This window comes from Panthera pardus, unplaced genomic scaffold, assembly GCF_024362965.1.
Source record: "Panthera pardus isolate Hobbes unplaced genomic scaffold, ASM2436296v1 HiC_scaffold_6, whole genome shotgun sequence".
NCBI lineage: Eukaryota > Metazoa > Chordata > Mammalia > Carnivora > Felidae > Panthera > Panthera pardus.
The window spans coordinates 1,399,663-1,422,097 of NW_026526991.1; the positions used below are offsets into that span (position 1 = coordinate 1,399,663).

Genomic DNA, 22,435 nt, shown 5'->3' on the forward strand with positions numbered 1-22,435 from the left:
CCCTGGAACTCTCGCCCGTTACCGGTGGGAATGCAGATGGTACACCGCTTTGGGAAACAGATTGGCAGCTTCTTACAAAATTAAACCGCAGTCTCATCCCTACTCCAGAGACGTGAAATGTTATGTTCACACCAAAACCTGCCCGTGAACGTTTATGCCAGCTCTCTTCATAATTGCCGAAAACTGGAAATAGCCCAGATGCCCTTCAGGGGATGAGTGGACAGGCTTCTGCATCCATCTGACGGGAGGCTCTCTGCGATGAAGGGACAGACTTGCCGCCCGCAGTGACTTGGTGGGGGGGGGGGGGTGGGATGGGGGTTGGTCTCCAAGGCATCATGCGGAGTGAGGGGAACCGGTCTTAAAAGGTTATGCCTTACAAGACCTAGAGTGTGGTGGTGGTGGGCATCGGGGGCTGGGGAAGTGAGGGGAGTTTGTGTTTAGTGGGGACAGGGTTTCAGATTTACAAAAGGAGGGAAAGAGCTATGGGGACGGATGGCAGGGCTGGCCGCCCAACACCGAATGTATTTAGTACCACCGGACTGTACGTTCAAAAACGGTTAAGATGGTGAATTTTATTATGTGTGTTTCATCACAATAAAAAGAAAAAAAGCCGCGTACTGCATAATTTCACCTAGGAGATTCTTGAAAAGACAGCGAACGTAGTGATTGAGCACAAGTCACTTGTTGGGCGTTAGGGGAGGGGTGGCTACGAAGGGGCAACACACGGGTACGTTTTGGGATGATGGGGCTCTTCCCAGATCTTGTGGCGGCACTCACACCAAACACGTGTGAAAACTCATAGACCGGCATGCCAAAAAAAAGTCCATTTTACTATATGTTAATTTAAAAATAAAAATAAACTCCTGCACCCTGCAGAAGCTGCTCCAGGGTGCAAGACAGAACGAACCCGCTAGAATAAATGCAGCATCGAAGCAATTTTAAAAAGCCATAAAGGCACTCACTGTCAGTATGTAAATAAACAGAAGATAAAATTTGCCACAAAAGCTAACCACAGGCCATTTGCATATCTGATTGCAAGAGCCTGCTGAAGTGGTTTTCACATCCTTTTTTGAAGACTTACTACGACCTTACAAGAAATTGTGCACAGGATACGTGCCTGTTGAATATTTCAGTACAGCGTTCCGTTCGATCCAAGTGTTACCCTCTTTGCAGTTGACCTTCGGCGCTCCCCATCATTTCCAGGCCGGGTGGTCCTGGGAAGGCTCTTGGGAACCAGGCACAGCTCTCAGATAGGGGCCTGGTATGGGGAGGCTTTCAGTGAGAAGAATGGCACATACCTGGGCCTTGTGTCAGAGCCGTTTCTGGGACTTCGGAGTGCACTCCTAGGAGATTTCGGAAATTCAGAATCTGTGTTTGGGCTGGGCCTGGACAGCTCTGCATAAGTGCACACGCGTGTATGTGAGGTTTAAAGCCGGACTGCCTGTTTTGAGATCCAAGGGGTAGAAAGGCAGTCAGATGCTGGCAGGCAGGAGTAGGGGAGCCAGGTGTAGGAGGAGTGCATGAGAAGGGCTGTCAGCCGAGCCAGAGCAGTGGCAGCGGGAGGGGGTCTTCCTGAAGGAAGACTTCCTGGAGGTGGTGACTCCTGAGCCAGAGTTCTGAAGGACATGGAGAATTGCTAGACAAGGATAAGGAGTATATTCTTGCAGAGGGAAAAGAGTGAGGTGCTGCAGGCACTTGTACCGGGAGAGAGGGATGTGGCACGGAGCAGATGCGAGAGGGTGCCAGAGCAGAGCAGGGACCGAGGGGAGAGATGCCAAGGGCATGGCGTATGACTGAAGCTGGCTCGTAAAGGCAGTTTCTCAAGCGCCGTCGGGCCTCCCGAATCGGCCACCTGGGAGGAGCTGCCTGCGACGCAGGTATCCCGGACCCCACCAGGACCAGACATTCTGGGGGTTGGGCCTGGAAATCTCCAGTTTTAACTGGTGCCCAAGGGGTTGGAGTCAGAGCCACGGCAGGGAGCGGTGGGGAGCCACCAAAGAGCTTTCTCCCAAGAGACTGCTTCTTTTGTGTGTCTCGCTCGTGTTTCGTAACACAGCTCGTGCTTAGAAACCACTGCTGAGCCTAGAATTTGGGAACTCTAGTTTTTTCCAGGTTTCCTGGGGAACGGCATTGTGGACTACCCATAAAAACACGCAAACCCTTCTGCAGGTGTTTGTTCATCCAAGCGCTGTTTTCCGGAAGGAAGCAGAACCGTCTGTGGGGCTCTGGGGCTGCTATGTTCCTGTCGGGGAAGAGAAAGAAGGTGAGGTGGGGGTCCGTCCTCATGAAGGAGGTGACACTTTCTGGTTTCCTGGTGTCCTCAGGAGCAGCAGCCAAGCTGGACAGACGACCTGCCTCTCTGCCACCTCTCTGGGGTTGGTTCAGCCTCCAACCGCAGCTACTCTGCTGATGGCAAGGGCACCGAGAGCCACCCACCGGAGGACAGCTGGCTCAAGTTCAGGTGAGCCTTGCCGGCAGTGCCCTCCTGAGCCTCGGAGGCAAGTTTGCACCCGTCCCGAGTGGGGCTTGCCACTGAGCTGTGACCCACGGGGGGGCATCTCCTGCTGTCCCTTGCACTTCTGGACCTCAGGCCGACCGAGGGCCTGCTACAGTGGTGTCAGGGAGTGTCCTGGAAGGCCATGCCGGGGTGGAATGATGGTCAGAGTGGGGGAACCCCGGTGGGCATCCGAAGCCACCGCCGCTGTATCTCTGGTCTCCCCCAGTCCTTTCCCTCCTCCCCTCCACTTGGGAACCGGCGTCCCTCTTCTGCGAGCCCCCCGTCTCAAGCCGCTCCCCTTCTCTGTCAGGAGTGAGAACAACTGCTTCCTGTACGGGGTCTTCAACGGCTATGACGGCAACCGGGTGACCAGCTTCGTGGCCCAGCGGCTGTCTGCAGAGCTCCTGCTGGGCCAGCTCAGCGCGGAGCACACCGAGGCGGACGTGCGGCGTGTGCTGCTGCAGGTAGCGGGGGTCAGGCTGGCCGACCGTGACCCCGGCCGGTCGGCTCCCCCGGGAGCTCAGCCCTGCGACCGCAAAGTGCGGGGTCAGCCGGGGTTGGTCTGAAGACGCTGCCGGCACCTTCTCTCCCGCAGAGCAGCGGTGGGAGCCTCTCCCGGCGGCCGGGTGTGAGGAGAGCGGTGGCCACGGGGCTTAGCATTTCAAGTGGCAGGTGCCCCAGGCAGCGAGGAAGTCCACGTAGGAGCCGTTTACTGCCCGGGAAGTTAAGGAGCGAGGATTCTCAAAGTCCACCGTGGCATCCAGTAATGCCAGAGGCCTGTGGCCGAAATGAAAATTCACCGGATGCCCTGTTGGGCAGTAAAATGAGATCCTTGCTCTGAGGATCCGAGTCCGTGGTGTTGGGAGACCTGAATGGGAGCGGGGTGTACTCAGAAAAGCAAGACAGGGAGGCTCCTCCCCGCAGAGGCGTTCGGGGTGGGTGTAGCAGGCAGTAAACCAGTGCGAGTATCACACAAGTCGTAGTGAAGTGGGTAGTGGGGACGGAGGGAGGGAGCCGCCCAGTGAATTCAACCTGCCGGCAGCTAAGAGGCTCGTCCCCTCCCGGCACCAAAGAACGGCAGTTTCCAGCGTTTGGTTTGGGGACGTCATCTGCGATTCAAAGCGGTGCGTTTTGTGAGAGGCGCCCCCAGAGCAGGACAGCCCTGCGCCCAGCGCACCCAGGCCATTGTGGCGGTAGCTACCCCGTGATCCAAGGAGACAGAGGACCTTTGGGGACCATTAGGCCGAGGAGTAAAGAGTGAAGAAGCGGTAACTAAGAAAGGCTGGCGCGGTGGAGCTGAGGACTGATTGCGGGGGGCTGAGGGGTGGGTGGAGCCGGTCGAGAGCCCCAAGTGTATGGTGACTGGGATTCGGGCGAGGGAAAACACCTCGAGGTAGCATTCGTGTTGAAGTGCGAAAGGCTTTGATTGCCCCGGTACCCTCCACACGGAGCACCCCAGACAGGATGTGAAAATCATCCCCCCGCCGTCGGCCTGACCGGACCGCGAGCCTGTCAGCAGCTGCCCGGGAGTCAGCAGAGACACGGACAAGAGGCCGGCCACGGGCAGCAGTGCTCTACACAGCCAACTGTGCTGCCGCGAGCCCAGCGAGCTGAGCTGGCCCTGCCCTGCCACGGACGGTGGCGGCGCTGCCGTGCACGGAGCAGCCAGCTCTTGGCGGCGGCTAGCTCGGCCTGCTAGAGGCCCAGGCGGGGCTGGGGGCGCCTCCGTCACCACTTCCTTACGGCCCGTGGGCCGGGGGCCGAGGACCTCGGAAGCCATGTCCTCCTGCCCTCTGGAAAGACCCGCCTCCGCAGAGTCGGCCCCTTCCTGGGGGTGCCCTGTCCGCTTTCGGGAATGGGCCTCTGTGGCTGCGCGGAGCCACGTGGGGAGCCGTCCCTTACCCGCGATCTGATCAGAAGCGTGAGGGTGGCAGCTCCGGTCGGCGAGGGCCCCTGTTTCTAGCAAAGCCCGTTAAGGAGCCAGACTGCGATGTTCTGGGGGCTGAAGCGGGTGGCTGTGGAGTGCAGCCTTCCGGTCTGGAAGCCCGTGGGCAGCCAGGGGGAGCCGCGGTTAGGCCGCAGTCCTGGGACGCGTGGTCCGTGGCGGCCAGCGCTTCCACCTGGAGGAAGGAGCTGGCGGGCCTGATGAGTTGACCTCTGTGCCAGCTACAGAGCTTGCTGTCGGGCTCCTCCCCACCGAAGCGTGGGGGCTCCGTGTGTGGCTGCGGAGAGGGTAGTGGCAAGCGAGGTATGCGTCCGCAGTGCGAAGGCCGTGGCGGGCTTGCCGCAGCATGGCGGGGGCTGAAGCGTTGACAGTTAGTGTTTAACCTCAAGTGGAGTTTCCCGGCCTTCAGAGGACCAATTGAGGCCCAGAAATTTAACACTTGTGAGCGGCCCTTGAATCTTATGTGGGGCGATAGCCCAACCTCTGTGCTGCAGGTGGGTCACATCCAATGGAGGTCGAACGCTTTCCGTAGCCTGCCTGATACGCCTTGTAATGTAAAGGGTGCCCCTCGCTGATGTTTAGAGGGGTTCCCAGAAGGCGTCGACAAGAGCAGTAAAATTTCTCTTTTACGTGTCCCAGTGGGTAATCAGAGAAGTATACGGGTAATTGTCCCCTGGAGGAGGGACGGGCTCCAGGAGACTGCTGGGTTCCTGGGCAGGGGCCTTGTAGCCGCCTCTCTCAGAAGTCAGGGTACAGGACCCAGATCCTGCTGCCGGGGCTGGGCCATGCCAAGAGGTGACGGCGTCTGTGGCACCTGAGCAGAGGCCTCTAACTTGGGTCCTGGCTGTCCCGAGAGGAAGTCATCAGGGTCCCTGATCTCCAGAGCTGCCAATATGGAGAGGTACGTGGGTCATCTTGTACGGGAGGGAGCCGCGTTGCAGGCCACCCCTCAGTGGGGACCTAAAAGGGGCCCAGAAGTCCCTGTATCCCCTGGGGCCCCTCCGTTGGGTTCCTGGCTGTGGGAGGAGTGGGGCCTGTTCACCTTTACCGGCAAACGAGATTTGGGCTTCAGAAAAATTCTTTTTCGTGTCTAGCTACGGCATTGGTACCACCTAATGCCTGTGGTACTGTATCTGACGTTTCTATAAGTTGTAACAGCATGGCCTTTTGGGGGGGGGGCTTACCCTTTAAGTAAAACTCTTGAGATTCTGGCCCCCGGGGTGCCTCCTCTGGGTTGGACACGGTCAGGGAGTGTGGAAACGTACCACTTAGCAAAATGACGGACCCTCTGACCCATCCCGGTTTCTGGCTGAGAGGAGGTGACTCATCCAGGGTTGTCTGCTTACGGTGAGCCTGAACTCTGATGTCAACGGAGGGATGGGCCCAGTGTCAAAATCTGAGTCAGGACACGGGACCTTCTTTCTCCTTATCTCCAAGGGCTCTGCAAGCTTGCGGGGATCTCTTCCTCAGAGCCCACCCCCTTTTTTATTTTGTCTGTCTCCTGCCCTTGTGGCCTGACACATTTGGCCCCCTTGCTGTGGTGACAAGTCCAGGGGTCCTCTAGGGTGTCCCTGATAAAATGGGTCCTCAATACCCTGGGTTTTTTGATTTTGTTTTTGTGTTTTTAACGAAGTATGAATTGTAGAGTCTTGGGCCACCCAGCCAACTGGCGCATCTCAGCCGCCGCAAACAGCAGGTGGGAGCCTGTTCCAAAGTCCCAGAAGAGCCAATCAGCACCCTTCTCCTCCCCACTTCGGGCACATTTTTCTAGAAAACCTTGCACTGCTAGCGTGGCATAGTCCCCTGTCTCCATTTCTGGTTCACACTGGTCGTTGTTGGACATCTCAGTTCGACGGACGGTAGCAGGGAACGCCTGGGATGGGGGCTGCTGCGTCCTGCCCTAGGGTGCCCCGGTATATCTCCCGCGAGTTAGGTCCACCTCAACCAGCGCAGCGCTCACCAGTGCCTTTGGGAGAGTCCCCCGGCCCCGGGAATGTAGCAAGAGCAGTTGGGTGCAATATGCCACTGTGCCCAGTAAGGCCCAAGCCACGTGAGCGGGGTTCTTACAAGAGTCTAGTCGATTTTCAACCTCCTTTGGGGACTTGGGGGGAGCTGGTACCGTGTGCTCGGGGGCCCTGCTTTTAGCGAGGGTGCGTTTTGCTCTACCACGCCAGGGGTGGGACTGCCAGTATCTCGTGGGGTTAGGGGACGATCTGCGACAGCGGCAGGGAAGGCAGCAACACCGGAGGCGCTGGCCCGGGGTGCCGGGATGCCCCTGGTGGAGTTGCCTCTGTCACGGGTTGGGGCCGGCTGCCCAAGCTTAACACCCAGCCCCAACCACCAGCACAGTGGCCCTAGCTGCCAGCCTCCCTTTCCAGCACTAACCTAGGGGAACTCTCTTTGGCTTCCAGGGCCATACGGCCTGCGGCCCTGCTGGGAAAGAGGCAGAGTCCTTCCGTCCTAGTTAGCTCACTGTGGCTCAGCTTTCGCGTGCGATCGTAACCAGTCACCTCCAGACCAGACACCCAGTGGGGTCTCATTTAGAGACTGATGGGAAACACAGCCACCTCAGATTGGGGCCTGCCGGTCGGCCGCTGCAGGGGAGTCCGATCTTTTACAGCGTAACAACTTAGGGTGGGGATTTGTGGCAACACCCAGAGGCAGTGCCAAGCAACGCCACGGACTGCCAGCAAGCAGTGCTTCCTTCCCAGAGAGCCCTGTCCGTCCGGGAGAGGAAGTTTGTGAGCCATTCACAGCCCCGAGGCATCGTACAGGGTACAGACTGCAGGGCACCTGGGAGGCTCAGTTGGGTGAGCGGCCGGCTCTTGATTTCAGCTCAGGCCACGATCCCAGGGTTGTGGGATGGAGCCCAGCGTTGGGCTCTGTGCTGAGCATGGAGCCTGCTTAAGATTCATTCTCTCTCTCTCAAATTAAATTAAAAAAAAAAAAAAAAAAAAAAAAAAAGGAGATCCTATCCTTGTCACCAATGGTATTGAGAAGCCAGAGCTGGGATATTGAATTAAGATTACGTAGATTATAACCTGATGACACGGGGTCAGCAGGTAGCTCCCTCAGCATCCAAGCACATGTCCCCTCTGGGGATGTGAGACCCGTGGGGGCTGTTTTGATTGAAGGCACAGCCTCAGTACCGCCCCAGAAAGGTAGTGTCACAGATTTATTATTACTTACAGATCCTGAAGCAAGGGGGCGCCCCTGGCCTGGGGAGGAGGACAGTCCTCCCTCCTGAGTCCAGAGCCAGTGGGAGATAAAGAGCAGGGTAGCGGGGCGCCTGGGTGGCTCGGTCGGTTAAGCGTCCGACTTCGGCTCAGGTCATGATCTCACGGTGCGTGGGTTCGAGCCCCGCGTCGGGCTCTGAGCTGACAGCTCAGAGCCTGGAGCCTGTTTCAGATTCTGTGTCTCCCTCTCTCTGTGACCCTCCCCCGTTCATGTTCTGTCTCTGTCTCAAAAATAAGTAAATGTTAAAAAAAAAAATTTAAAAAAAAGAGCAGGGTAGCAAGCACCTATAACTTCCAGGTTGGTCGCGGTGGAGCTCACTACTTTTTGTAGCCTTAATTCTAAGTGGTTGTTTTAAAAGGTGCTGCCAGGAGCAGCGACGCGGGAACTTACGGTGGGGATCCTAAGCTCAGACCCTTATCTTGGTGTCCAGACTCTGGTTACGAGCAGGGTTATCACACTGTCAGACGCCTAGGCAGCAACTCAGAAAGACAAAGTTGTTTTATGAGAACAGGGGCTCCCCACCTTCCCAGAGCGCAGGAGCGGGCAGCCAGCCAGCTGCGGTCCTTCCCCTTGACCTGCAGGGTGGGCTGTGGAGGAGATGCTTCTGGGGGAGGGGCGTTAGGGATGCAGCCTCAGACCCACGGGTGCAGTGGGCGGGGGCTGAGCTCGGGCGGAAACAGGGTAACCGAGGGCGATGCCGTTCCTCCAGGTGAGGCTCGGGTGCTCAGTCTCTGGTGGCTGCCGGCACCGCTGGGCCCTGCTCCTCGCGGGTGCTCATTGGCCGGTTCTGGTTTCTGTGGGCCGTTCTGGAGCTCTTGTTCCTGGCACCTCTTGTTGGAAGCTCGTCCAGAGGCACTTACTTTAAGATGAGAAGGATGGATTCCTGTTCCTCGAAAACTGTTCTCGGCCGTTTTCCAGCATCAGCACCTGGGCCAGAGGCCTCCGTGGCCTCAGGGCCCCGCGCCAGTGACTCTGGCTGCACCCTCCCCCCCTCAAAGGCAGCCGTGTGACCGGCGTCGAGGGACTGGCAGGACGCAGTAGCGATACTAGGTGGCACTGATCTAGACTTACTCTGAGCCGGGGTTTGGGGGCACAGGGTGGATTGTCTCCGTCACCTTCAGAGTAGCGCTTGCCTCCCACGTGGATGAGGAGGTGGAGACTGCCCAGCAGGCGGGTGGGGGACGTGGGCTTCACCCCCGGTGACCGGATTCCCATCCTTGCTGGTAACTCCTGCGCCGCCTCCTGCCTCTCTGGTCTCCACGGTGCCACCTTAGCAGCGACCAGCCCCGTGGAGCTGATGTCTCTGCCGGAGGTTGCTCTCTAGGAGACGTAGCCTTGCAGAGCCCCCTGTGAAGCCCGCATCACGTGACCACCTGCAGTTAATACAGAGTTTGTCACTATTAATAGGACGCATTTCAGTATCTGGTGACGGTGGTATTTTGAACTGGCCTGTGCCCTGACACCCCTCCCTGTCCTCTGCCTCCAGGCCTTTGATGTGGTAGAGAGGAGCTTCCTGGAGTCCATCGATGACGCATTGGCTGAGAAGGCCAGCCTCCAGTCCCAGCTGCCAGAGGTAATCCCCCGGCCTGCTCCCCGGCGGGGGGAGGGGAGCACGCCAAGGCCTGGCTTTGCTAGGAGCAAGGACTTGCCTTCCATGTCACTGTCAGGCCACTGACACGACTGGGCCAGGGCAGCAGGATTCAGGGGACTGGGTGACAGACTCGTTCCTGCCTGAGGGACTGGGGGACGATGCGTTCGCAGGGGCCCTTGCAAGAGGCCTCCCTGGCCCATGCAGGCAGCTTCACTCCGGCCCAGCATGGGGCGGGCAGTGAAGAATATGAGGAAAGGCCCTTCCGGTCCAGTCCCCGACCTCACCCTGTGCGTAGCCTCGTCACCCACCCGCTCACATCACCCACCGGCACTTTCAGAACTGACGGCACAAGTCGGGTCATGTCTGGCTTTCCTGCAAGAAGCCTGTCTGGGGCTACAGTGCGGCTTCATCCTGGCCCGGACCTCAGATCCTTGCCTTCGAAGGGAGGGGGTGGCTGGTGAGATGGTCTCCGAGGACCCGGCCTGCTCTGACCCCCTGATGACGGCCTGTAGGGTGTCCCTCAGCACCAGCTGCTTCCTCAGTACCAGAAGATCCTCGAAAGACTCAAGGCACTGGAGAGGGAGATTTCGGGAGGAGCCATGGCTGTTGTGGCGGTCCTTCTCAACAACAGGCTCTATGTCGCCAATGTCGGTGAGCCACCTACCCGTCCCCGGGCGGGGAGTGCTGGGCAAGAGGTAGCCTCAAGGTCTGTGTGTTCTTTGGACTGTCCGCTTCCCAGACACGTAAGCTCTCCAGCCCGCGTCTCCTGAGACTGTTGGATATGTCTCCCTGTTTCTCCGCAGGAGCGTCCCAGTCCCAGCCCGGGGAGCCGGAGGTACCAGCTAGGAGGCAGGCATCCCGGCTTTAGTCCCCGCCCTGCCCCAACTGACTCTGGGCGAGTTGCGCCGCCTCTCTGGGTCGCCTCAGTGGCTTCCTCTTCAGGAAGAGGTTGCCTGGCTCCAGAACACCCACTCGGCATCCCACAAAGGACGGCGAGACGGGCTGGGTGAGGGGCCACAGGGATATTTGGATTTCATTGTGGACAGAATTAAAAAATGTAAAAAGATAAGCATGTAGCGAACCCCCGTGTGCCCATACCCCGGCCACAGCGATCACCTCCTTGGGGCCAGTCTCATTTCCTCTGCAGCCCTTTGTCCCCACAAACCCCAGACATCATGTCGTTTTCTCTTTGTAGATATTTCAGTATGTCTCCCTAGAGAAAAGGTCTCTTACTAAAATCCTAATCATCCTAGGATGACACTGGAAAAGTTTAACCTAATTCCTTAATATCATCAGCACGCCCTGACTGGTGACTCACCCCAGTGGTCTAAGCCTATTTTCTTTGCTCGTTTCAAGGATTTCCTTGGGTGAGATGCCTGACTTTTCTCTCTCTGCTCAACGTGTCCTGCCCCTCCCTGCACCCAGACTTTGCTCAGCCGCTCAAATTCTGCTACAGGTACGAACCGTGCCCTTTTATGCAAATCCACGGTGGACGGGCTGCAGGTGACCCAGCTGAACGTGGACCACACCACGGAGAACGAGGACGAGCTCTTCCGCCTCTCTCAGCTGGGTGAGCGAGGGTAGGGCCGACCCCTCCGCGGCTCCCCCTGCGTCCTCTTCCCGTGTCCACGTAGAGAGAGGCGTGAAGGGCTTGCTTGGGCCGTGACCTTGGGGGTGGATCCCAGCTCTGCCCCTTACTAGCTGGTGATACGCAGAATTTCCTAAGTTTTCTGTGCCTCAGTTTCCCCATCTGTGTAATGAGAATCATAGTAACACCTATCTTGGGGCGTTGTGAGGGTCGGGAGTCCGTATGTGTCAAATGTTCGCGAGAGTAGTGAGCGTGCGGTAGGTACTGTGATCGGCGGAGACTGAAAGGCCAAAGGAGGCCCAGGATTGCAGCCACCTCGGCCTAGCTGCCCCCTCCCCCCAAATTCCCAGGGAGCTCTGCAGCCCAGGCCGCTGAGTGAGGGAGCGTTCTGATGGGGCTGGGCTCCGGGGACCCCGGGGCGCTTCGGGGTAGCCGCTCTCCAGGGCGTCCTGGTGTGACTTCATTCTCTGTTCGCTGGGTCTTCGTTGCCTTGTTTTTGTGGCTGTGTCTGGATCCCCTCCTTTGAGTTTTTCATGACGGACAGGATCTGGGATCCTGTTGTCCTCCCTCTGGCAGGTTTGGATGCAGGAAAGATCAAGCAAGTGGGGGTCATCTGTGGGCAGGAGAGCACCAGGCGCATCGGGGATTACAAGGTCAAGTACGGCTACACTGACATCGACCTACTGAGGTAGGTGGCCCATCCAGCTGCCCCCCGTTTGTTTGTAAGGCCAGAGGGCCTGGGCAAAAGCAGACTTTAGGCTCTAGGGACAAAACGTAGTTTGAGGTAATTCAGAGCCCAAGAAGACCTTTCTTCCTCCCAGAGATGTTGGCGTGTGGCCCTAAACCCAACGAACCAGGAGTTGGGGTTCTAGCGTAGGGTAGCAAGCACCTGTTACTTTCAAGGTGGTTGGGGTGGAGGTCACTGCTTTTGGAAGCCTTAATTCTAAGTGGGTATTTTAAAAGGTGCTGCCAGGAGCAGCAAAGCAGGAACTTACGGTGGGGATCCTAAGCTCAGGCCCTTATCTTGGTGTCCAGACTCTGGTTACAAGCAGGGTTATCACACTGGGTCGTGTTGGGGAGCTGGGTCAAAGCCAAGCGTGGCGACCAATGCCACAGGGCCTGACACAAGAGGCCAGTGTTGGCACGAGCTGCCTGGTGTGGATAGGGACGGACCAAAGACCTGCTGGTCAGTGCTGTCCGTGGCTGGGGCCGGGGCAGAGGTGTGAGACAAATTGGACACAGCCCTCGGAGGACACTGCCCTTGTGGGTGCCACCCAGTGCTCGTAGCAGCAGATGGGCCGCGATGATGATCGTGGGCCTTCATTGTACCAAGCCTGTGCCCAGCTCTTTACGTGCGTTCTTACTCAGTCCCTACTCAGGTCTCGTGAGCTTGTTGTCCCAAAGCTGTGTTCTTGTGAGGAAATGGTAGCCTGCCTGGTCACAGGGCTAGCAGGGGGCCGAGGCAGGACTCGAACCCAGGCCTCCTGAATCCAGAGCAACGTCCTCAACATTGACTGGGAAAATAGGCTTGTGTGTGCGTGTGTGTGTTGCCATCGCAGTATTTGATGGGGGAGCCATGGGGGAATCATACCAAACACCCTGGCGTCAGAGCCAGGCTCGTCGTGGCCCAGAAGGCAGGGATTAAAACTCCTTACTCTCACCAAATTTAGGCAATTGAGTTTGGAAACTTTTGTCTCTGATTTGTGGGGTTCTGTTTGCTTAATTGGAAGGTACACCTGTAGTTTAGAACCAATTCAAATAGCGCCAAGGGTATACAATGAAAAGTAAGTTTTCCTCCCGCCGCAAGGCCGGACTCCTTCCCCAGAAGCTGCTGGTTTCTTGCGTATCGTGTCCACGTGCACATGTGCGTGTGTGTGTGTGTGTGCGTGCGTGTGTGCGTGCGCATGGACGGGGCAAGCATCCTTTTTAATGTTTATTTTTGAGAGAGAGAGAGAGCGCATGAGCAGGGCAGGAGCAGAGAGACAGGGAGACACAGCACCCGAAGCAGGCTCCAGGCGCTGAGCTGTCAGCACAGAGCCTGACACGGGGCTCGAACTCACAGACTGAGAGATCATGACCTGAGCCGAAGTCGGACGCTTAACCGACTGAGCCACCCAGGCGCCCCGAAAGCATCCTTTTTAAAGCACCCCCAAGTGCTGGCATCTGCTTTCCAGAGCGCTGCACCTCACTTATTCCCTGACGGGGGCCGCTGCTCTGTCCCTGAGGGCGGGGTGTGGGCTGCGGAGTCCCAGAGTGTGGCTGCATCAGCGCTCACCTCACCGGCCCCTACTCATGGGCTCCCAGGACGTTTCCAGACTTTGCTCCTCTGAGTGCTGTTGCCGGGAACCCTTCTGCTTGGCTCCGTGCGCACACGCACGTGTTAGAGTTCTGTGACATTCGCTGACTCTGCCAGCGCCTCCGTTAAGGGTCCCAGTGCGGGAGGGACGTGTACGTGGCATCTGAGTCGGCTGGGATACTTGTTCTGGAGGAGCCCAGGAGGAGTGGGCTTCTGAAAGCGATCCACCCCCTCTCGCCGTCCTCACTGCCACTGCACAGGCTCTGTGGACAGGAGATGTCGACCAGGGTCGGGAGTGGGTGCCCGACCTTCTCTGTCCTGACCCAGCTGCCCCACTCGCTTTCGTGGCCCTCAGAGCTTTTCCTTTAAGACACCCTCAGAAGACAGGTCTTTTTTCCTGGTTTTCTCTTTCCTGTTTCTTTTCCTCTTGTCAGATGTGCGTTTTAGTTTACATTGTGGGTAGATTCTTGCCCTTAGCAGAAAAATGTCCTCTGGGGGCCCTTCTGAGCACAGCTCTCCCCCAACTCTCTTCCTACAGTGCCGCCAAGTCCAAGCCTATCATTGCAGAACCCGAGATCCACGGTGCACAGCCCCTGGAGGGGGTGACCGGCTTCCTGGTGCTGATGTCGGAGGGGCTGTACAAGGCCCTGGAGGCAGCCCACGGGCCTGGGCAGGCCAACCAGGTGAGCCGGGCCCGGGCAGAGCCCTGCCAGCCGGCCCGCAGGGTGGCAAGCTCCCCCGGGGGCCCAGCCAGCCCTTCTGCTTGGCTCCAAAGTGCTTCGGGACCCAGAGCTCTAGCTCTCGAATGCCAGCCCTGGACACCTTCTCTGCATTCAAAGCCGGGGGGGAGAAAAGGCTCAGAGCTCCAAGAACACCCGTCCCACCCAAAGCTGTGCTTGTTCTGGGCTTGAAGCAGGGTCGGTCCCCACGGCGCTGAGCACAGCCGGAAGGGAAGAGGGAGAGAAGGAAGTGAATGTCCATGGGCAAATTGTTCTGAAGTCTGTCTGGGAAGGGCCCTGGACGGAAGACGAGAGCCCAGAGGGCTGTGGCCTGTGCCTCAGCCTCCCTCGGCCCCCTCCCCTCCCTCCCCTTCCCTCCCCTCTGAGCTGTGCCCCCGGATTATAGTTTGCTTCTCATCTCCGAGATGGGGTGATAACACCTAGCTCTTGGGGATTGTGTTGAGGGCCAGGTGTGATAGGTTCTCCAGCCAGTGGGAGCTGCTTATTTTCGCTGCACTTGGAACACACGTGTCAGATCGTTGTCACTAAAGCATGGCTTTGAGACAGTCACTTCAGGATGGTTTTGCAGGGAGGCTGCCTTTACCTGACCTTGGATAGTAAATTCAGGCTGTGTTTCTCCTTCCATTTGTAATTCCTATAGGAAAGTAATCTTTTCTACTTTGTCCTTTCTAATTAAAAATCACGCGGAAAACTTATGCCTGTCTCCTGATAACCCGTGTTCAAGATTTTTCACCTGTTTTGTCTTATCGTCCCTGCCAGTAGCCTTGTAACACAGGAGGCAGGGGCTCACTGACACATTGAGGCAAGGAACTTGGGGCTCACAGAGTTCAGGGTCTTGCCTGAAGTGACAGCGACAGAGCCGAGCCCACACCGGCTGGGGCTCAGTCATTTTCTGTGACCTGCCCCAGCCCCCCTACTTTACTTCTAAGAGACTCTGGCCAGCCATCCCGTAGAGGAGTTTGTGTTTGTGATCTTATTGTCAGTGTGATTTTTTAGTTTTGGTTTTTGCCATAGAATTATCTAGTGGCTTTTGCTGGGTTCTAGAAAAAACTGGATAGTGGATTTCTCTGAGGACAGGGCCCACCTTCACTCTGTATTCTCACTTTCTAGTATAAACGGCATATCGTAGCCTACAGTAAGTTCCAGGAAAGGAAGCTTAGTAATAACGACAATTCATACGGCACTTTTTAGTGGTCTCCAGAATGTCCTCCCATCCATCGTGTTTTTTAATTCCCTTAAAAACGTAGCGAGGTGGACATTAGCCCCCATTGTTTTGGTGTGGAGGCCAATACTCGGAGAAATCACAAGGTCACACCTTTACTAATGAGAAAGTTCCAGAAGAATTATCCTGAATACCTTGAAAAGCTCGGCTTACAGGCTTGACTGGTGGTGACTTCCTTCACCTGTTTGGCTGATGCCCCGTAAGCATCCTGATTAGGCTCTGGAGTTGTGGCCCACAGTCCAGGGGCCCCACCCCACTCCTCACCAGGTTCACCCCCCTCCTCCAGGAGATCGCCGCCATGATCGACACTGAGTTCGCCAAGCAGACTTCCCTGGATGCGGTGGCCCAGGCCGTGGTGGACCGGGTGAAGCGCATCCACGGCGACACCTTTGCCAGTGGCGGGGAGCGTGCCAAGTTCTGCCCCAGGCATGAGGACATGACCTTGCTGGTGAGGAACTTCGGCTACCCACTAGGCGAGATGAGCCAGCCCGCAGCGTCCCCGGCCCCAGGTATGCGCACAGCATGGACAGGAGGCCGTGGGAGGAAGCCGGCTGGGGCTGTGGGGGGCTTTGCTGCCGGCAGTGGACACGGAGCCAGAGGCCTGGCCTGGCTACAATCCGGGCTCTCTGACTTTAAGCCTCTCCGAGCTGAGTTCAGCTTTTTTTTTTTCCCTTTTGCCTGTGAATGTGGATTATAGCACCTGCCCGCCTACCTCTTAAAGACCTGAGTGTGTGGACAAGCACTTTGCCAAGCCTCGAAGCCACATAACAGGGGTGACGGCTGCCACTGGTGTGTGCCTGGCACTCTACCCATGTAGTTCCTTTAGTCCCTAAAACCCTAGAGACAGATGGCGTCCCTTCTACTGAAGAACTGAGGTTCTGGAAGGAAGAGACAGAGGCGAGGTCAGGCCTGTGGTCAGAGGGTACCCCGAAACCTGGCTCTGACCCTGGACAGTGTCGGGGGTGGGGCGAGATGCTTTCTTTTCTGCCTTTGTAATTCTGCAGTGGGCTCGCTCGGGAAGAGAGGCGGTGGTTCTTTTTTGTGTCTCTCCCAGCGCTGCTCAGTGTCCCGACCATCGGTTCCTAGGGGCTGCGCTTCCTTTTCTTTTTTGAAACGAGCCAGCCTTAGCGCGCAGGCAGCACAGATGGATTTGTTCTCCCACGGACACTGGGGTTACTGGAGTTTTCTCTAGCTTGTTGTTATTGCAACCATATTTTCATTGGGCCGACCTCAGCCTACCCCTTGGCTGAAAGCGTCGTGGGAAGCCGGGCAGTAACCCTTTCCTTGAGCCTGCTCGGCACTCACTCTTCCCGCTTTGAGCAGCGGCCGCGCTTTGTTGCCGAGAGGATCCCCCTGCCCGCCTGGAAGAGTCTGCCGTGAGACAGACGTCCCTTCGCTGTCCCAAGGGGCAGAGAGCCAAGCCTCCCTCTTCGGCCCCTCAGACGTTGTTCCTATTAGGCCCTGCAGTAGCCCTGTTCCCACCACCCCAGGGATCCCCCCCCCCCAGCTGCTGCCTGCAGCCCACTGCTCTCTCTCTCTCTGAGCTACAGGAGGCCGCGTGTATCCCGTGTCCGTGCCGTACTCCAGCGCCCAGAGCACCAGCAAGACCAGCGTGACCCTCTCCCTCGTCATGCCCTCCCAGGGCCAGCTGGTCAATGGGGCCCACAGCGCCTCCACCCTGGATGAGGCCACCCCCACCCTCACCAAGTAAGCCCTCACCTCACCCCGGGCGCCCTCGGGCCCGCCTCCCGGGAGGGCCCTCGGACCTGGACACGAACGGCCGTGGGGCCGAGTCCCGGCCGAGCCACGTTGGGTGGGGTGCGCTAGTGTCCCGTACCTCTCAAATTCCCCGGCCCCTTCCCCGGGCTTCCCCCAGATGTAGAGGCCGGAGGACGCAGCCCTGCGGGTTCCCACAGCTCACTGAAGCCGGGCCTGGGAGGGGTGGAGGTTCAGGGGCAGAGCAGATGAGGGGGGCTGGGAGGAGATGGGTCGCCGATGCAGGCAGCCCGCTGGTCGTGTTTTCCTGTGGGTCCCACAGATTAGTTTTCACTTATGGGAAGGTTCTGTTCTTTTCTCTTTTCTCATCTTTGCCCGTCTTGGAGCACGCGATGCAGGTCTTCCTCCCCGGTGGCGTCGTGCTTGAGGGACATTGTCTGGCCTGTCCCGGCTTGCTGCTTGCCAGAGCCGGTGCTCTGACTGAAGTGTCTCATTTTAGCTTTAAAGGGAGTTGTCTAGTTGAAAGCAGGGGGAGCGGTGGAGGCAGCGGGAGGCCGGGAGCCCAGGGGTGAGTGGGCTGGCCCCTCCTCACCACAGACCTGCCTCACAGGTCTGGTGTCCCTCCCCCCCCCCCTACTTCCGTGGAATGTCCACCCCCCCACCCCCCACCCCGCCAGGGGACCCAGGGCTCCGGTTTCCACATTCCAGCCCGGCACAGAATAACAGGGATGCCACAGCCAGCCCACTCGGAGGATGCGGCCAATCGGAAAGGCCCTTTGGGAGGGAGTGGCCACTGCCTCCCAGGGGGCCTTCCCATCTCCCCGCCCCCGCGTGCCCCTGCTCCCACCCCTGTGCGCCCAGGGGTCCTGCCGGGCTGCTGAGCGGCAGGCATCGCGGCAGGCATCGCGAGTGTGTTGGAGCGGGCCCCCCCCACCCCTGCAGGGTGAGCGGTGCCCACAGAGGCAGAGTGTGATAGCAGTGGTCACAGAGCAGGCGGGAGAGCCAGCCGTCCTTCCGCACCTCTGACTCCTCGGGGCCCTGCATCTGAGCACTAGTCAGGGCCCACTGTGGGCGGGCTGGTGCTGGGGGCTGGGCAGTGCTGGGAGTGTGCAGGAGGGCGGGAGGGCAGGTGATACCGGCTGTTAGGCGTTCTGTGACGGGGGGTGGGGGGGGCGCCGCCCAGGGAGCTCTGACGACAGGGGCCCATCCCCACCCAGCCAGTGTGAGGGAGAGAAGGAGTGAGTGAGTTTTTTGGGAGAAGAATCCTTCCTGGCTGTGATCAGTGGGATCTGGAGAAGCTGGAATGGATCCCCTCTAGCTCAGTGCGGCTCTGAGGGTGGGAACGTCCCGTGTCCTGTACGGGAGCCACTAGGGTGTGTGGCCATCAAGCCCTTGAACCGGGTGATCCATTCTATTAAGTTCTAGTTAACTTTTTTTTTTTAATGTTTATTTTTGAAAGAGAGACACAGAGAGAGAGAGAGAGGCACAGTGTGAGTGGGGGAGGGGCAGAGAGAGAAGGAGACACAGAATCTGAAGCAGGTTCCAGGCTCCGAGATGTCAGCACAGAGCCTGACGCGGGGCTCGAGCTCAGGAACCATGAGATAATGACCTGAGCTGAAATTGATGCTTAACCGACTGAGCCACCCAGGCGCCCCTTTAATGTTTACTTTTGAGAGAGAGAGACAGAACACGAGTGGGGGAAGAGCAGAGCGAGGGAGAGAGGAAGACACAGAATCCAAAGCAGGTTCCAGGCTCTGAGCGGTCAGCACAGAGCCTGACTTGGGGCTTGAACTCACGAACCGTGAGATCAGGCCTGAGCCGAAGTCAGACCTGCAACCGACTGAGCCACCCAGGTGCCCCAAATTCTAGTTAACTTAAGTAGCCGCCTATAGCTAGAGCTTAGAAAAGACATTTGATTTTTTTTTTTTTTTTTTTTTTTTTTTTTTTTGTCGTCAGTAGCTCCTAAGAACCTCTGGCTGGTCTGGCTCTTGTGGCCTGAGGGGCCGGCTGAGGCAGGGGCCTCTCTGTCGTAGGGTAGAAGCCAGGGTCCCTGACTGAGTCTCCCCTGTCCCCACAGCCAGAGCCCGACCCTGACCCTGCAGTCCACCAACACGCACACCCAGAGCAGCAGCTCCAGCTCAGACGGGGGCCTCTTCCGCTCCCGGCCTGCCCACTCGCTCCCGCCCGGGGAGGATGGCCGGGTCGAGCCCTATGTGGACTTTGCCGAGTTTTACCGTCTCTGGAGCGTGGACCATGGCGAGCAGAGTGTGATGACGGCGCCATAGCCCTGACCGGGGAATGTGGCCCACGCAGGACCTTGCATGGGGGCAAGGGGGCCCAGCTCTGGGGCGGGATGGTCCTTTTCCTACCACTTGCCTGTGCCCGTGGGGGCCGGTGTGCCCGGTCCTGAGCCTGCACCATACTCTCAGCCCACAGTGCTTGGTGCTGCAGAGAACATTCTCTGAGAGAGCACCAGTGCAGACTTGTCACCGCACAGAGGGCTGGAGGCCACTTCCTCAGGCAGACTCAGGACCACTGCGGTCTCAGAACACTGGCTCAGTGCAGGAGCCGCGCTGGCCCACAAGCCCGCCACTTGGGACGGAGCGTGGGGAGTTCTCCTGCGACCCTGCGTGCCACGAGCCCGGCAGCCACGGCTTTCTCGAGGCCACCACCTTCCCCTGGAAGAGCCCGTGGCCACTGCGACTGCCCCCTCACCAGTGGGCGGTGTCCCCCCCTCCCTTTCTTCTTCAGCCTCCGGCGTGGAACCCTGGTTGGCATCTGCACCTTCAAAGCCTGCCCCCGTCCCTGGGCCTGCCCGGGTGGTTTTCAGCGGCAAATGTTTGGGGAGACCAGGGGAAGCGCCGGGAGCCTGGGGTGGCCTGCACAGGGGCAGGTCCGGTGGAAAGGAACGAGAGGGAACTGATCCAACAGGAGCCCCCCAGAGGGGGCAGGATGCGCGCAGACCGAGCGGGGACGGTGGCCGCTCTCGTCAGGCCCCTCCAGGAACGGGGAGGCCCTGGGTCGGGGTGAGCTGGCTCTGCTGTCTCCCTTCCCGGGCCGAGGAAGGCCCTGGACCGGGGAGCTGCTAAAATTAGCCGGCTTTACTGCCAACGACAAGTTCTATCGGCTGTAAGGAAAAAACAGGTCACGAGTCAGGCCTGGGGGCTCGTTTGAAAGAACAGTGGGGAACACTTCCAGAAGGGAAGAGGTTTTGGATACCAGCTGCCGCGGGTGACCGAGGGCTTCAGAGACACGCACCGCTTTGACAGACACTTAGGGACAGGAGCAGACCGGCCCAGGCCCTGAGACCGTATCACACATGCTCTCTGCTGTCGGTGGGCAGAGGCCACCGCCAGGGCTGTGGGCCGGGAGTGCCACCCCCCGCTTGGGGAAGAGGAGGCAGGAGGCCCACAGCCCTCCTGACTCCCACAGTGGGTGATGGAGCCGCACTCAGACCTTTTCTCCGGGGTCTGAGGCCTCCCCGGACCCCTCTGCCCTGCCCTGGCTCCCAGGCCCCTGGCCCACGACGCCCCAGACCCAGATCACCAGGGACCGCCGCCGCGTGCGGTCTCCAGGGTGCCCGGACTCCGGATGATCGGAGGCCAGTGCCGAGGCCCTGCTCGTTCTGCGGTGCTCCCCGCGGCCGAGCGGGGCCCAGGGTGCTGCGCTGGGGGGGGCAGGGGGCAATTTCCGAGGGGGCCGTGCCCGAGGAGGACCGGCGCCTCTTGGCGGGGACCCTGACCACGGAGCTGTGTCTCTTGCGCAGGTGACACAAGGGCTTGCGAACAAAGAGCGTTCTTTTCTCGTCAGGCTCCTCGGAATGTCTCTGTGATGCTGTTTGGTTCTAGAAATAGAATCACTTTTTTACTGCAATAAAGGAAGGATATGCCTTTATTCCTGGTGGTTTTGCACAACGTGCGTTTACAGTGCTTCGGGGACGCCGGGCTGGCGCCATCCGTAGGGCATCTGACTCTTGATTTCGGCTCAGGTCCTGATCCCAGGGCCGTGGGATCAAGCCCTGCGTCAGGCCTCGTGGTGAGCGTGGAGCCCGCTTGAGATTCTCTCTCCCCTGCTCCCTCCCTCTCTTTCTCTAAAAATAAAAATTAAAAAAAAGAGTGCAGTTACTGAGGACTCCCGTCGCCGCGGCCTCGGGAAGTGGAGCCTCCCCGTCCCCGTCGGCAGCCGGCGGCCCCAGCTCGCTTGCCGGGCGGTGGCAGAGCACGGATGCAAGGCCCAGCCTTCTGGTGGGACCCGGCCTGCCAGCCTCACCGCCCAAGGGGAGAGCGCTAGGTTGTCCGGCGTCCCTGTCCCCGCACATCCGGAGAGGGTGACCGTTCTCTAGGCCCTGTGGGCAGTGGTGTGGCCGACAGAGCTGCAGGTCACTAGGACACTGCCCTCCCCCTGTCAGCAGTTCGTGGACATCCAGGGAGTTGCTCTGCTTTGTTTTGGTTTTGTTTGGGTGGAGGACTTTCCATAAATACTGGCCTCTTCCTGCTTTATAGGAATTAAGAACTTCCCCCTCTAACAAGAGCGTCTGCTTAGAAACAAAAGCAAAAGGTCAGGGTTTAGATGGTGGCGTCTGAGGCTCCCGATGCCCCCGCCCCTCTGCCGGGAAGGGGCTCTGGGCCGAGAGCCTGCAGAACCGTCTTCCAGGCTCTCTCCCCCTCCTCAGCTTCTCCAGCTGTCCCTCGGGAGGCCCATAGCACTGCTGGCCCCCGAGTCCTTCTGGAGGCCGGTGTCAGCCCAGCACCCTGAGAGGGAGGTGGTGTGTGTACCTTCTCTCAGAGCGACTGAGGCACAGACAGGTGGGCCTAATCCCTGCCACAAGTGGCCCTAGCCAAGCCCTAGGCCCCTGGGTCTCTCATAGCACCTGCTCTGTCCCAGAAGTGGGGGCAAGGCACTGCCCTCTGCCGGCTTTGTGTTCCCTGTTCCCCACCCTCGGTGTCATTCAGTCCACTTGAACCTGCCTCCTGGGGCCGAAAGGGGCACCGGGTCAGCCTCCTGGTTCCCTTTGGTGGATTAAGCCGTGAAGCAGAGAGGGGTAGTTGAGGAATCTTAGGATTTCAGAAACGGCAAGGGTCAGTTCCAGGAGGAGAACCAGGGCAGCCAGGCAAAGCTGCGAGGCCGCAGGCCCGCGCTGACGCACAAGGCAGACAGACGGCCAGGGCCGGCGCTGGGCCAAGCCAGCAGGACCCCCCCCTCCCTCCAGCCTTGACCTTTAACCATCCCCCCACCACCTCACTGGGGAGAGCACTGTTTCCCTGGGGCCTGGATCAAATAGAACCAGAGAAAGCCCAGCCACCGCCTGTGTCCACCTGTCCCTTGAAGACATCTGGTCCCCTCACAGGACAGACAGGCTTGTTTGGGGCTCTGGCCTGGATCAGACCAGAAGAGCTAGGACTTCGCGAGCTGCTGTTCATCCCGGGACCCGAGGCAGGTGAGCAGGCAGTGGGGACACCCGGCAACACCAGGAGCTCCGTGGACTGTCTCAGGCCATCCTCACTAGGATTTGTTCTGTTTCCAGCCTTCATCTGGTCCCTCGAGTTCTCACCGACTGGCCCTGCAGCTGGACCGCAGAGCCGACTCCACGATGCACCTGTTGG

The 22,435-nt window shown here is 58.8% G+C and overlaps 1 protein-coding gene across 4 annotated transcripts in view; it reads left to right on the top strand.

The window, feature by feature from the left end:
- Window positions 1-20,709, top strand: part of TAB1 (TGF-beta activated kinase 1 (MAP3K7) binding protein 1) — a 33,025-nt gene extending 12,316 nt beyond the window's left edge. Inside the window, exons 2-11 of one of the 4 annotated variants that reach the window (XM_019446925.2) lie at window positions 2,325-2,461; window positions 2,808-2,961; window positions 9,166-9,252; window positions 9,783-9,921; window positions 10,627-10,840; window positions 11,403-11,546; window positions 13,693-13,837; window positions 15,403-15,625; window positions 16,661-16,823; window positions 18,910-20,709. In XM_019446925.2, coding sequence (XP_019302470.1) covers window positions 2,325-2,461; window positions 2,808-2,961; window positions 9,166-9,252; window positions 9,783-9,921; window positions 10,627-10,840; window positions 11,403-11,546; window positions 13,693-13,837; window positions 15,403-15,625; window positions 16,661-16,823; window positions 18,910-19,117 — 1,614 coding nt within the window. In that variant the 3' untranslated portion in view covers window positions 19,118-20,709. The remainder of the gene's footprint in view (window positions 1-2,324; window positions 2,462-2,807; window positions 2,962-9,165; window positions 9,253-9,782; window positions 9,922-10,626; window positions 10,841-11,402; window positions 11,547-13,692; window positions 13,838-15,402; window positions 15,626-16,660; window positions 16,824-18,909) is intronic. The other 3 variants (XM_019446926.2, XM_019446928.2, XM_019446929.2) reach the window with 3 other exon arrangements.
- Window positions 20,710-22,435: the final 1,726 nt, after the last annotated feature.